General features: G+C 37.0%; 1 protein-coding gene across 2 annotated transcripts in view; it reads left to right on the top strand.

The window, feature by feature from the left end:
* Nucleotides 1-11,636, top strand: part of TCEA1 (transcription elongation factor A1) — a 61,788-nt gene extending 50,152 nt beyond the window's left edge. For both annotated transcript variants that reach the window (XM_075549670.1, XM_075549668.1), the window contains exons 7-10: nucleotides 379-533; nucleotides 3,467-3,613; nucleotides 6,931-7,002; nucleotides 10,037-11,636. In XM_075549670.1, the coding sequence (XP_075405785.1) occupies nucleotides 379-533; nucleotides 3,467-3,613; nucleotides 6,931-7,002; nucleotides 10,037-10,045 (383 nt within the window). In that variant the 3' untranslated portion in view covers nucleotides 10,046-11,636. The remainder of the gene's footprint in view (nucleotides 1-378; nucleotides 534-3,466; nucleotides 3,614-6,930; nucleotides 7,003-10,036) is intronic.
* Nucleotides 11,637-14,645: the final 3,009 nt, after the last annotated feature.

Below are 14,645 nucleotides of genomic sequence, written 5' to 3'. Positions count from 1 at the left end.
AAGGCCCTCAGAAAGAATGATAGTCATTGAGACTGTGGGATCTTAATAGAATTCGGGTTTGGGCCAAGATAAAGCTTGTGTTCAGTTCAAATTTCTTTTCAGAACTTTGCGCAGTTGCTTGATTTCCTAAATTACTCTTTGGAACCTTGTTCACGTGTGTGCTGTTGGCATTTAAAAGTATTGTTGCTGTTAATTTTACTAATTACAGTTTAAGGAACAGGAAGAAACAATTTTAAAAAGTGATAGTAATGATGTTATTTGAATTGGAAGCAGTTTGCGAACTACTTAGAAAGTTCAGGAATTCTTACTGATAGAATAGGGGGAAAAGTGATCTACTGAGAAAATTTAACTTTTTTTTTTTCTTTAATGGACTATTACCTATATATCAAGAAATAAGAAATACAGACATGAAATACAAAAATAGAGTGCGAAGCAGGATATCAAATCTTAAAGATGCAAAGAACCCAAATTTAAGAAAAAATGTGCTTTGTGGAAACATTCCTCCTGACTTATTTGCAAGAATGACGGCAGAGGTGAGTATGCCTTCCTAGAAAGTTTCAAGGTGTCGAGTGCAGAGAAGTATTACGTATGTACTAAATCCTCATGAGCTATTTTGATATACTGATAAATACCATGCCCTAGATAAATAGTTAAAGTGACCCTACTCGTTTTGGGTACAGTACTTTGTTCACTGTCCCAGGTTTAATGTGATTTGAGGATGACTGCATTAACTCCTTGTTCAAAACCAGAAGTGTTATACTTAGAGGTTTAAGTAGAAAAAAATTTCTTATTGCAAGGAGGCATAGTACTCCTAAGTTCTTTTCATGATAAACACTGTAAAATATGTCACTTTTTATTAATTGTTGCTTAAATTTTTGTAAGGAATATGAAGAACATGAAACAGCTTGCGTTTATAAACAATAGCTGTGTGTCTAAAATCTCACTATTTTATTACTCATCAAAGAGTTTATCTGTTTGTATTGCTAATAAAATGCTATATTTTTAAAATTTGTATTTTAAAAAACAGTTAAAATAATTTTTAAAATTTCAAAAATCCAATATATCCATCACCCAGTTTTAAGGATTTTCAAGAATTTATTACCCTTCATCATTTTTTTCTTTTTTCTGAATTATATTAAAGTAAATGATATCATTGATTTGTTATATAGTAATATTTAGTCTATGGGTTTTTCTTGGTTGCCATCTTTAAAAAAAAGTTTTATTGGCACTTCATCTGCATGGCATATAATTCAATAATTCAAACATATCAAGAAAAGTTGTACAGTCATGACCACAATCCACTTTTACAGCTGTCTTGGTTGCAATCTTAATGGAAGAGGATGGTCAGAATTGTGTTTTTGCAGTACTCCTGTGTGGCTTCAAATTGCCAAATGTTTAGGTTAACAGTCGTGTATGGACCGTTCATGCTGCCTACAAACCTTTACTGTGAAACTCAGGTCATATGCCTAGTACTGTTACAGATCTGAGAGCATGTGAAGGTGAACATACTATCATTTTCTTATAGAATGACATTGCTAAATCCAGTGATGTTTACAGTAATGTTTATGTAATAATCTAGTTTTTATTTGCCAGATTATTTACTTCATAACAGATTTCATTGCTTTTACTTTATGTCTTAAGGATTATATTTAGCTTTTTTTTCCAAGCAGAAAGAAATTGTTTTGGAAATGTTTTTGGCAACATATGTACAAGTGTGCTTAATGCTATGGAATGATGGATTGTTAAAATATTTGTAAGACCCCTCCTCCACCCCCAGTAAAATGATTAATTTTTTAAAAAGTAAATAGGAAGAGAAAGAATTTTGTTACAGTACTGCCATTTGATTATTTGGACTCACTCTGAGACAGAAATCATATTGGTCTCATCAAAAAAAGTTTCAATGCCTTCTTAGCTTTCAACTCTACTAGGTCCTCTTTCAATTGCAAGCAAAGAATAGGAAACCATCTCACTTACAAAAGTATGTTTTACTCAGTCAGCACTGGTGCCCACGTCGGCAGACTTTGAACTATTGAAAAAATCAGTTCATTTCCTGTGTTGAGTATTCTAAACAGTCTAAATTTGTTTTTCTCATGATTTTATTTAACTTTTGTTTTTTAAAAAATCACCTCTATTTTCCATAAACTGGGATCTGATCTGATTTTGTAAACTAAGTTAGAACCAAGTTGTGTTAGTCCTGGTAGACTAGAGAAACAAATCCATTGACACATGTGTGTAAGAAAGAGATTTATATACAAGAGCAATTGAACATTGAGAAAACATCCCAGCCCAGTCCAGATGAAGCCCATAAATCTGATATTAGCCCATATGTCCGATACCATTCTATAAAGTCCTCTTCAGACTCACAAAACACATGCAATGATGCTGAATGCAGACTATCAGAGGCCAGTGGGGTAGAAAGTCTTTGAATCCAGGGTCATTGGAAGCATCTCAGTGCTGGCAGGGGTCTCTATCAGGGTGGGTCCATTTGCTTTGTCAGCTGCTATGTCTCCCAGGGTATGAGCAGAGTGTCTCCACCTCTTAGGAGTAAATACCAGATTTCCCAGAATTCTCAGGAGAAGGCCATGCCCACACAGAAGCCTCACTGACTATGATCTGATTGACAGACTAGATTATACCCCTTCACTCACAATCCTCTCAGGTTAACAATTCTATAACTACCACACAAGTTCACTCTTGTTTCCCCTTTTGTAGGAAATAAGTGATACTTTTTATTTCATATTATTTTAAGAGGCATATTAAGTATTGTTGCTCTGTCCTTAGCTTACTGAGATTGATCAGTGGGTGTAGTAACAGTGCGATTCTTCCACTGTAATATATCCTGAATGAACAACTGTATTCCGAGCATTTCTTACCTGAACTATTACCTGTTAGTGTCCATAATAAATCCCATAATTGTGAGCTGAATCATAGAACCGAGCAGAGAAGTAGAGCCTGCTATGGGCTGTCGAACACTAATTTTTAGTGGATACTGGGTGTCCTAGTTGCTGCTCATTTCTGGTTTTGCATGTGTGTGCACTGTCTCTTTTGTAGCTATCATGTCAAACTCATGGGTTTTTATTTATCCAGCAGGACTTGGCCCTTTAAAATAATTATTTTCAAGTCTGAAATCGTCTTATCTTTGGTCAATAGGAATACTTTTATGTTAATGTCTGAATCCATTTGACACAGTGACCGTAATCTTGGTAGCCCTCCTGATCTCGGGCATAAGAACATGACTCTGGCTTAATTCTGGAGCCAATTGCTCTTCTAAGGGTCCCTGACTGCTTTGGGGGTCTGGGCTGATGGGTTTGCCACTGTCTACTATTAGAATCTGGACACCACAGAGTTCCCTTGTTTAAAGCCTTCAAAAAGTGTTCAACTGTTCAAAACAGTAATTGAATATAGTTTTCACTAAAGATGTGTAGAAAGTACTTATAACTGATTGGTATTTCCACCTTCCTAATAGGAAATGGCTAGTGATGAGCTCAAAGAGATGCGGAAAAACCTGACCAAAGAAGCCATCAGAGAGCATCAAATGGCTAAGACAGGTGGAACCCAGACTGATTTATTCACATGTGGCAAATGCAAAAAGAAGAATTGTACTTACACACAGGTTTGTGACCAGTTGTAGTTTCTTACTTATCTGTCAGGAATGTTTGGAGGTCATATTTGACAACAAGTAGCAATCTGATTAGGAATACTTGAATTAAAAAAATTTTTTATGGAGGAAAGATCTTTCTAAACAGTAACAGATTGCAGTTAATTGAGAATAAGTTGATAGTTTGAAAGCTGTATTTTATAAATACAATTTGTAAAATGGGCATGTTTCTTCAGAGTTCATAAGCTGTAAACACTCTGGTATTCTGGGAACATGATGTTGGTTGTATGAAATAAGGAAAGTTTTTCATTCTCCTGCATTTAGTCTGTCTGGTTCCTGGCTATTTATTCCTTTTTATAACGTATTGACGACTTCTGTATTCATATAGGATATTACTAACCTGTTAGGCTCAGCAGCTAAAAAACCCTGCTCTTTTGATTACTGTGGACTACGTGCTTCTCTGAGTCTTTGACTTCTTTCACTTTCCTTTGCTCTTGGTGGACGAGACCATTAGCTCCATTGTAGCTTGATGTGAGACTATCTTTATGAGCCACATCATGCTGGAGCACCCTGGGACAAACCTGAGCCTTCAAGCCAAGTAACTCACATCCGTAAGATGTATGGATATTGTTGAGAAGTGTCCTTAACTATAATCTCTGTGTTCAGTTATATTTATAAGTATACAGAAGGATACATTAATGTGTGTATACGAAGACTCAACTGTATATATGTATATGCATGCACTTCCATACACTTGCTTACTCACACATTTTTGATTATTATTACTCTTGCTGCATCACTATATATATATTACGGGATTTTGTCATAGTCTTTAATTTTGTGTACCCCTCAATATCTTCATGTACTGTGGTCACATTTTGCTGACTTCCTCTGTAGTGCTTATTGCCTTTCCCTTAACCAGAATTAACATGTGTTTGCCATCTCTTAAGTGAGTCGCCCTTTTTGTGCATAAACCTATAATTTTTGTAATAATATATATTTTTCCTTTTATTATTGACTTATTTAAGATTCATCCATGTTATAAAATGTTTGTGGGACTTTTCATTATTCTTTATCATTTCCTATTATTCTGTTACGGATTTATACCACATTTTGTTAATTCATCTATTGAAGGGCACAGCCCTTCAGTTGTCTCCATCTTTTTTCCGTTGAGAATAATGTGGCAATGAGCAACTATGTATTTTGTGTCACTGTCCATATTTCCCTAAGATAGATGCCTACAAGTAAAATTGTTGGAATTTTTGACATTTCTGTTTTAGTGTTGTGAAGACGTACCATGCCGTTTTCCATAATGGCTGTACCATTTTTCTGTCCTACCAGCACTAAGGATTTACAAAATGAGACTGTAAACAACTAAGATGAATATAAATATCAATTTTATATCATTAATAGAAAAAGTTCAGTCCAATGATGAAGTTAGTGTATGTTCCTGAACCCTCCTTGGAATTAAAACATTATCTTTTGATAGAAAACATTAGCTGTTCTCTTAAAAAGTGCAAGATGCCCATAATTAAATGATTTTTTAAAAAGTTCAAGATGTAAATTGGGGCTTTGCACCAGTTCAAACAGGATCAGTCGTCATTGAACAAAGTGAAATAGAACAGACCCAACGTTTTCAAATGTAGGTGGTCTTGAATGGGAAAAATGCAGGTCAAAGCCCTTATATTGGAGTTTTGGAAGAGGCATAGTAACCCTTTTCCGGGGCTTGATGTGAGAGATTTGATTCTTGCTAGACTAGACTGGGAAGAGCAACACATTTAGAGCAAAGCAGTGTGGCAGCCACCACCTTTGAGTTCCGTTGCCTTCGACTGGGCCAGTCAAAAAATACGGTTGCTACTCAGCACACATGGTACTGAGAGAGGTTGTTTGATCAGGCATTCAGCTTGAAAATTTCCCCCCGTTTAATTTCTCATTTAGTCCATTTTGCTGTCACTTGTCAACCATGACTGAACCAAGTTGAATGGGGTCAGAAGTTGTGATAAAAATGAACTCAATGTGACTTTGAATAACAGGTGTCCACCAGGCAATTAAAAAGTTGTTGCTAAGAGAGTAAAAGATTCCTTATAGCTACTTTTAGCAGACTGGATATTAAGCAGGTGGAAAAAACTTCAGAAGATTTTCAAACCATCATTAATCTAAAGGCTTTTCAATGAGGAGGATGCTGCTATTTTCATAATGTTCTTTTAAGTTCAAATTTGTTGGTAGTTGATGGATACTATGAAGGCTCCAGTCTTTGAAGCGGTGGTGAAGTGGGACTCATGTGTGAACCTCTGATCATTCCCTGTCTATGTACTGCTGTGACCATTGTTGGATGATCTTCAGCAAAATCTTACTTGCATGTGATATTAATGATATTGTTCTGTAATGTGAGCTTTCGGTTCAGTCACCTTTCTTTGAAAGGGGTACAATAGGGATCTCTTCTACTCAGTTGGCCAAGCAGCTGTCTTTCAAATTTTTTGCCATAGATGAGTGAGTGCTTCCATTTGTTTCATCAGCTTGTTAAAACATTTTGATTGATATTCCTTCAATTCCTGGAGCCTTGTTCTAGTTAATACTTTGACTGTGGATTGGACGTCTTCAGCACTATTGGTCCTTGTTTATGCTCTGCCACCTAAAGTCATTGAATGTTGGCTGGTTCTTTTTGGTACAGTAACTGAGTATTCTTTCCATCTATTAATGGTTACATAATCCATCAAATGAATTCATTCTTATTTTTGTTTTGTTTTTTTAAAAAAAATTATTGGGGGCTTTTACATCTCATCACAAATTCATTCTTACTTTGAAGCTCAATGAATTTAGTGTTAATGCGTTTATAGTGTTTGTGCTATTCAAAACTATACTCTTCATACATTCTTTGCCTTTTTAATTGTCGATTTAAAATAGAATTTATATCAAATTTCCAGGTAATAGAATGAGTATTTAAAACTTTTGTCTGATGCAGACTCACTTTTAGAAAGACTTTAGCAGTGTTTTTTTGCATTTGCCAGGCTAAAAATTAATTTTCATACCTTTGCCAATTTAGTAAGAGAAAATTGATATAGTTTAATATACTTTCATGCTGCTTAATAATCAATATGCTTATAGACAAACATAACGAGTAACTTGTTGATTTTGTCACTTCTCTGGGTCAAAGTTGATAAATGAAATTTAGAGACAGGCTTTGTTTGGTTATGATATTATTTGCACTCCCTTCAAGCTCTTACTTGACTTTGGTCCATTGTATTATATATCTTATCTAGGCTTTGTTTATTAGGTCAGACTCTTTGTGGTACTGCAAAAGGTAACAGTTTCCACTTTTTTTTTTGCTGCAGGTACAAACACGTAGTGCTGATGAACCGATGACAACATTTGTTGTCTGTAATGAATGTGGAAATCGATGGAAGGTATTGTACACTCTTGATTTATATTACAATCATTTATAGTAGCCTCATTCCTTTAAATACTTTTAACAGTCTACTTAGATGTGTGAATATATTTAGATCCTCACATTTACTGGTACTTTGGAAGTCAGTGTCTAACCACTTGTGTGGTGTAATGTATTGTATACTCTTTCTCTTGTTACTTTCTTTATTATTTTATAGTATGAGTAATAGAAATGAATGAATCTTAAATGTGGGCTACTGCATATATTGTTCATTTATATTATACTAATTCTGTTTGTTAGAAAATTCATATGGACATTTTACCAAATAATTGAAACTTAGCAACATGTTTGAGAATGCTATCCTATACAATTGTTAGATGGATCGAGTGGCCTGGGTCTCTACGTGGCTCCTGCAGCTCCAGGGCTCTGGCTTCATTAGTGTAGCTCCATGTGGCTGTCAACAGGAATGCGTAGCAGAGAGTGTGTCTGGCCTCCAGTGAGCTATTTATTTCCGTAGAGCCTCCCAATGAAGTCATCAAGCTGTGACCTAATTGATAGGATAAACTCCACCCCCTCACTCTTTTTAAAAAAAAAAAAATTATTTTTCTCATTCTTAATATTCTCAAGCGGACACCAGACTATGTAACTATCACAAAGGACCTCCAAAATGAGCGAAGAGAGAGAAAGACTATCAGTCTGAACAGGTAGAGAAACTGGATCTGAAGTCCAGGAATTGGTGAAAGAAGACCACCTCTACTCGAAATTAAAGGGGCTTATTAGGGAAGTAGGAGCCCTGGTGACATAGTGGTTACTTGGGCTGCTAACCACAAGGTCAGAAGTTCAAAACTACTAGCCACTCCGAGAGAGAAAGAGGAGACTTTTAATTCCCATAAAGAGTTACAGTCTGGGAAACTTGCAAGGGCAGTTTGTCCCTATCCTATAGGGTCACTATGAGTGAGAATCCACTTGATGGCAGTGAGTATTAGGAAAGTTAATAGGTTACCACAAGCCAGGATCAGAAACATTAAGGATATAGGTTTTGGTCTATAGCAACACCACTCCTCAGCCAGCAGCTCTTGTTATACGTGCTCTGTGTGCATATTCCTACCCAGGTACTTGGTGGGAATTACAGACATGGATAGCTACCGTAATGAAGATCAGTTTGGGAAGGAATCATACCTAGAGATGAGACTTGGGTTTGCTACTACCATCTCAAGAGCAAAGTCCGATGAAACATTGGCTTCTATGAAAATCCTGTTCATTTTGTTAAATTTAAGCCATAGATAATTCAGGAGGTTTAGGCACCTGTTTTTTTTTTTAATTCCAGTCAGGTAATCTTGATTGATTCTTTGAGGGTGGTAAGAGCTGTCTTCCGAAAATTTCATTGGGAAACCTTACCCATCTACCCTTATCTTGCCCTTTCAGATCTGTTTTGCTCCCTAAGCTCACAGACCATGTAAAAGGACATTTGAGTCCTTCAGGGGTAGCATCTCTCTGTCAATCACAGCATGCACATTGCTTGGGGGAAGGGCTGAGAGATGGAAGCACTGCCCCAGAAGTCCGTCAACGTAGATAAAGGATATGCTTAGAAAGAGTACCTTTACAATTTGAGCGTTTTGCTTAGTATTTGTTGGAATACTTTATGACTTCCATCATATTTTACGTTACCTTATTGAAATCAATCTCACTGCTTTTAGAAATATAAATGAATGCTGTCATGTGGGAGGTTTTCACCAAGACTCGTATTGTCTGTTTAGCCTTAAATTAGCCACACACGTACATTTTTGTCATCTAAATGATTCATTTTTTTAGTGTTTTTAAGCCACCAAAATAAAGTTTCAAATTGGGTGATTTTATTGGATGTACATGAGCTCAAAGAACACTTGTATTATTATAAGATGGTGATGGCAGGGGAGAGGTTGAAGAGGCTCACCTGGAAGACATAAAAAGTCTTTGAAGCCTAACATTTTGAATCCTCATGCCACTTAACGGTTACTGAACTGTGAATGTCTTATATATTAAAGGGAAATAATATATTTAGGGTATAGCACTGAGTTCAATTTTAAAATGCCTGTTAATCATCAGAATTCCAAAAACGGTGACTATTTTTTATACATTTTAAAGAAATGTATGCAAGTTTTTTCTTTTTTTTCTTAAATTATGGAGACTTTTTAGCTTACTGCTTGTTTAGAATCATTTACATAAGTTAAAGTATTTCTTGAAAGTCAGACAGACCATGGGTGTGTATCCCCTACAAATATGGGGAGACTTTCTGCCTAGAAACTTAGAAGTGTTGGAGACAGTAGCCATTTAATTAGACAAAGAGGAGATGATTGTATGTCCTCATGATTTGAAACAAGATACTTTCTATCCATACAAGTTGATAGAAGCTTTTTACATGGCCTAAGGTAAGGACAGCACATTTGTTATGGCCATTTTTGCAAACCTGAATTTTTCAGATAGTGTTCGAAGATTTATTTTGTGTGATAGAACATTATTATTCTCAGAAGTGGTATACTTTGGCTTTGTAGTCTTGTCTGGCCCTGCTGTACCCAGCCATGGTCAACCCTAGTGTATTTTTCGACATAGCCGTCAATGGCGAATTCCTAGGCCGTGTCTCTTTCAAAAAGATAAACAACTAAAAAAAAGAAGTGGGCTACTTCAGCTGGTGTTAGAGATAGGCAGTTTGTAGCATAAGGTCTGATATAGCAACTATTGGTTTTAAGGAAGTTCATGTTTGAAAAGTATAGCATCTTTTTTAAAAAAAATGCCTCTTTGGGGAGGGAGGAGGGGAAAAAAAGAGGAGCTGATACCAAGGGCTCAACAGAAAGCAAATGTCTAGAAAATAACGATGGCAATATATGTACAAATGTGCTTGATACAATTGATGTATGGATTGCTATAAGACTTGTAAGAGTTCTCAATAAAATGATCTTTTAATTTTTAAAAATATGGCTCTTTAGCAAAATAAGGTTTATGTTGTATTAAATGTGAGATATACTTCCTTTGTTGACATTTAAAAGTCTCACAAAATATTTCTTCCTTTTCCACAGTTCTGCTGAATTTGAAGAATTGGCAAGGTGTCTGGACCATTAAAATGAATTTTGTAATTAGCTTTAAAACTAGGCTAACCAACTAGTTTTCTTGCAAATCAGATTTTTAATCAGCATACATACTTTACATTAGTTTTTGTTTTTAACATAACCTCCCTTCCTTACATGCCTTCCATAGATTCAGATCTGTAGGGAGACCATGAAAAATTGCACAGTATCTCTTTCAAAAAGTACTGTTATTGTTTCCCCCCCCCCATTTTTATAAATAAGTTAACATTACATTTTTATCAATTAAACATTGGCAATTGATTTATTTTATTTTCTTAAAGGATAAAAATGTCCCTTTTTGCAGTTTGGAAAAATACACACTAAAATGCTATCTTCTCTATTGCTCACATGGAAATTAAATTTTTTTCATATTGGCATGTATCTCATTAAAGGAGAAAAGATAATATATCAGGCTTTTAAAATATGGCATATATTCAAATAATACTTGACCAGTTTATCTAAATTGTAAATAATATTTGAACTGAGAGCATTTGATTTTAAATATTTTGTGCACAAGCCTAGAATAATTAGATTTTATTTTGCATCTGTAACTGTGATCATAATTTCTTGTAATTTGCTACACATACATGTATATATTCCTTGTTCTTAATAGGATTTACTTTTGGAAACATGGATTTGTTGAAATAAGTTTGGTTTTGTTGTTTATTTACCTGTTAGACTTTGTAGTTTTAGTTTTACAGAAGAGTACTGTTGTAGTTTGGTAGGAGTTTTGTAAATCCCCACATAGGCAAAGATTTAAAGCTCCCAACCATTGTTTTTTCCTTAGAGGAAGTCACCCTGGGAAGAGAAATAGCATTTTACTACAGTGTACTTACTGATTCTAAGCATTTCACAACTGGAGTTTTATTCATGATTCTTACCAAGGACTATGCTTACACGCTCTATGATCCATTAATGGCTAAGGATTGTATGAACCGTTAACGCTATCGTCTTTCCACATGGAAGTTCATAGGAAATACGTACCGTCTTTATTTCCTGACTTTTTTCAGTTACATACTGAATGAGGTGGTTTAACAAATGGGATACATGGGCTGTAACTCAAGTAATAGCACAGATCTTACAATTACATTTTATTTTTGTTGAAATAGGTGCCATTTGCTTTGTTAGGCATAGGAATCCGTGATCTCACTGGATCTTTCGTGTACATTGGCTATAGCCATCTGACAACACCGTGACCAAGTTCGCATTTTATCATGCTGTGTCTTCTTTCTGTCTGCACCTGGAGAGAGGCCTCAGCATCTGTTTTCTACTTCCCTTTGTCCCCTTGCCCCCATTTCTTATTGGAAATGGATTTGATGTGATACAGAAAACAATGTTTTAAGGTTCATGTTAATCTCCATATAAAGGATTTGGCCACTGGTACCCATATACCTGTACTTTATCAGTTTACCAATTAGCTTATTGTTTAGTCATTTTAGGTAAAATTGCATTTTGAAATGAGTACGTTTCAGAAGTGTACAGTAGTCTCACTTTTAAATTAAATGATCCATTAAAAATTTGTAATTCAATAAAGTTTTTTTTGTTAAGACTATCATGTTTTGTCATTTTATTTGAACAGCAAGGTTTAAAAAGTCTCCCTTGTTCCTCCACTAACATTAACCCAACTCCCCCAAATTAATTGTATGTAAGAGGAAAGTTAGCATGCAAATTAGTTTCTCATTTAATAATTTCTATATAAAGTCTGTGTTCTTTTAGGTGCGATAGACTCAGGCTCCTATTTTTGGCTCCGTTGGACCTGTTTTAATTTTCATTAGTTCCACAGTCAGCACCTGGCCTACTTTTAGCAGCTGATACTGAGCTTCTCTATTGGCTCTTCCCAAGGATGTCGTCAGTTTGATTTCTGTGTATTCCATCCAGAGAAGGTATCTGTGTAGTTGTCTTTTTGAAAAAAAAGGTATTTTCTATGAGCAAGTCATTAGTCTTGTAAACTATTTTTGACTCAGAGAGGTCTGTCCACATACCTCTTTTTCACATCACTTTGTCACTAATTTTCCAGTCCGGTGCCTTACAAGTTCCTGAGCATCCAGTCAAACAATTGACCACAGCCCACGAATCAATAGACGATCATGCATATCGCCATTTTCCTTCCAAGCAAAATGAACCGCCAGATGTATTGCTTGCAGTTCTGCCCGCTGTGAGAATTCTCACCATTGTTATTCAGGGAGGTCCTGGAAAGCATTCCTGTGCTGCTGCTGCCCCCCACTGTTGAGTTGTCCTTGCTGAGCATAAGGAACTCCCCATGAAGTCAGGTGTGGAGTGGGACAAGGAAGGCAGTGTGAGAAAAGGGGAGACCATGGGCATTAGGGCCACTGGTATATGCAGCTGATAGGTACCTTCAGGTCTTGCTTTTACCACTTCCGCTTAATGACGGAGTGCTGCGGTGCGTGTCCACCTTTATGACCGGGCCAGCCAACACCCAGCTCACATGGGCCGCTCAGGTACGTGGCGACTTGATGGTCCATGGTGAAGCATCCAGTCTCTCCTTAGGCCCAAGACAAGCTGTTTCTCAAAAAGAGTAATCTACAGGTAGCAGAACTTTGCTCCAAAATACTAAGGTTCTTTCCTGTGATTCACCAATGAGGGTCTGCCAGAAATTCTAAACCGCCTCTCTACTTGACGCTAACACTAAGCACCACTGGAGCAGCTGGGTCATGTGGCCTAAGCAATGACACAACCCTGATGGCAGCCTGAACCTTCCCTCGCTTTGGAGCCAACTCAAAGCGAGCACTTCACAGAGAGTAAGTCACTTCATAAACAGGCTGGACGGGCACACCCAAACAAGGGACAGCACAGATCCAAAGAGACCCACCAGGCGTTTGCCTCCTTTTCAGTTGCAGGAGGGGCCAGGTGCACTTTGTATCCTTCCTTAGGAATAGCACAGCATGCTTCCCCTCACTGGACCCTTTGTCATTTCACTGTGGGGAAAGGCACCTGAGGGTTCGTTGGGTTAGTTTCCCACCCTGTAGCATACAGATGTTTCACCAAGTCTAGTCTTTGCTCCTTCTTACTAGGTCCTACTGTTATTGTAATGGACCCATATGACATTTTGTGGAAGGGAAAAGCGATCAAGGTCCTGGTGGACTAAATTAAGGCACTGTGCCTGAGAGTTGATACAGTCTTGAGAGGGGTCTATGAAAGTGTATTGTCCTGGCCATTTAAAATTGGGAGTAAGAAAAAGACATTGGCAGGTAAATAGATGCATACCAGGTACCACAAGAAGAATTGTTCAAGCAGTTCACATCTGGAACAGCAGCTCCAATTGGAGTCACCATCTGGTGAAGTTTATGACAATTCACTGTCATTTTCCAAGATCCATTTATTTTTGCACAGATAAAATAGGCGATTTAAATGGGAATGTGGTGGGAATTAGGATTCCTGTTTCCTTCAAGTCCTTGATGGTGACTCTAATCTGAAATCCCACCAGAAACACACTATTGCTTTGGTCTATTCTTTTCCTAAGTAGAGAGAGTCCTAACAGCTTCCCCTTGGGTTCCTACCACAGTAGCCCTAGTCCACCCTGCCTCAGAGATCCATCGTGGTAGCTCTGATTTCTCTTTCAATTACGCAGCCTGGTCTGGGAAAGTAACTGTGGGATGGGTTGGGGGATCCACTTGAATCATTATGGGCTGCACCTGAGTTATTACTGTATTGGCGACTTGACCCCCATACACCCCACTCTGACTAGTATGCCTTCAATCGTGTTATGTCTCCTAGAATTGGTGTCAATTCTGAGCCAATACATGAAAATTTGATTATTTCCTTACTCTCAATGAACAAAATTATTCTAAAGGGCTACAGATCCCTTTAGGCAAAGACATACATTATAAATGTCTGGTGATGTAGGGGAGTCTTATCAAAGGGACCTGGCCTGCCTTTCATTTAAGGGATTGTGGGTATAAAAACTGTCTCAAATCAGAGTTGATCGAAAGGTTGCAAATTTATTTTGGTGATCGAGTTAGACTGCTATACATCTAACGTAGAATTTTTCTGCTTGTACAGATCAAGTAAACATTTATTTTCCTAACCATTTTATTAAGAGCAATCTGGACATACCATTTCATAGTTCAATCACATAAAGTGGTAATGCACAATTGCTACCATAGTTTCAAAACATGTTCTTCCTTCTTGAGCTCCTTGTTAATAGCTTCCTTTTACTGTTCCCCCACCCCCACCCCGCTGCCACTGCCCACCATACCTTCCACCCCACTTCCCTCTAGGAATCTTATTCTCATTGCATCTGTAGCTTCATCAATCATGGGGTGCATAAACAAAGCAGAGAAACACATAACAAAGGTTCATGAAGACTACCCACAATGAAAAACTACATTGGAGATATGAACCCCAATATGAAAAAAAAAAACCAGAAAATATCGAAAACCAGATTGAGCCCAAGGGATATTAGAGGGGAGATCAAGTGACAAGGCTTAACCGTTCAAGTCAGGTTCATCATTTTAATCTATTACAGTCGTCTCTCCTGTACTCTGCTAACCAGTTTATTCCCATCCCTTGGTTATGGTTAGAGGCAAATCACTAGAGGCTT

Source organism: Tenrec ecaudatus, chromosome 5 (genome assembly GCF_050624435.1).
Source record: "Tenrec ecaudatus isolate mTenEca1 chromosome 5, mTenEca1.hap1, whole genome shotgun sequence".
Classification (NCBI taxonomy): domain Eukaryota; kingdom Metazoa; phylum Chordata; class Mammalia; order Afrosoricida; family Tenrecidae; genus Tenrec; species Tenrec ecaudatus.
Note: the sequence above shows the minus strand (reverse complement) of the source record. Positions and strands in the feature narration are given on the sequence as shown.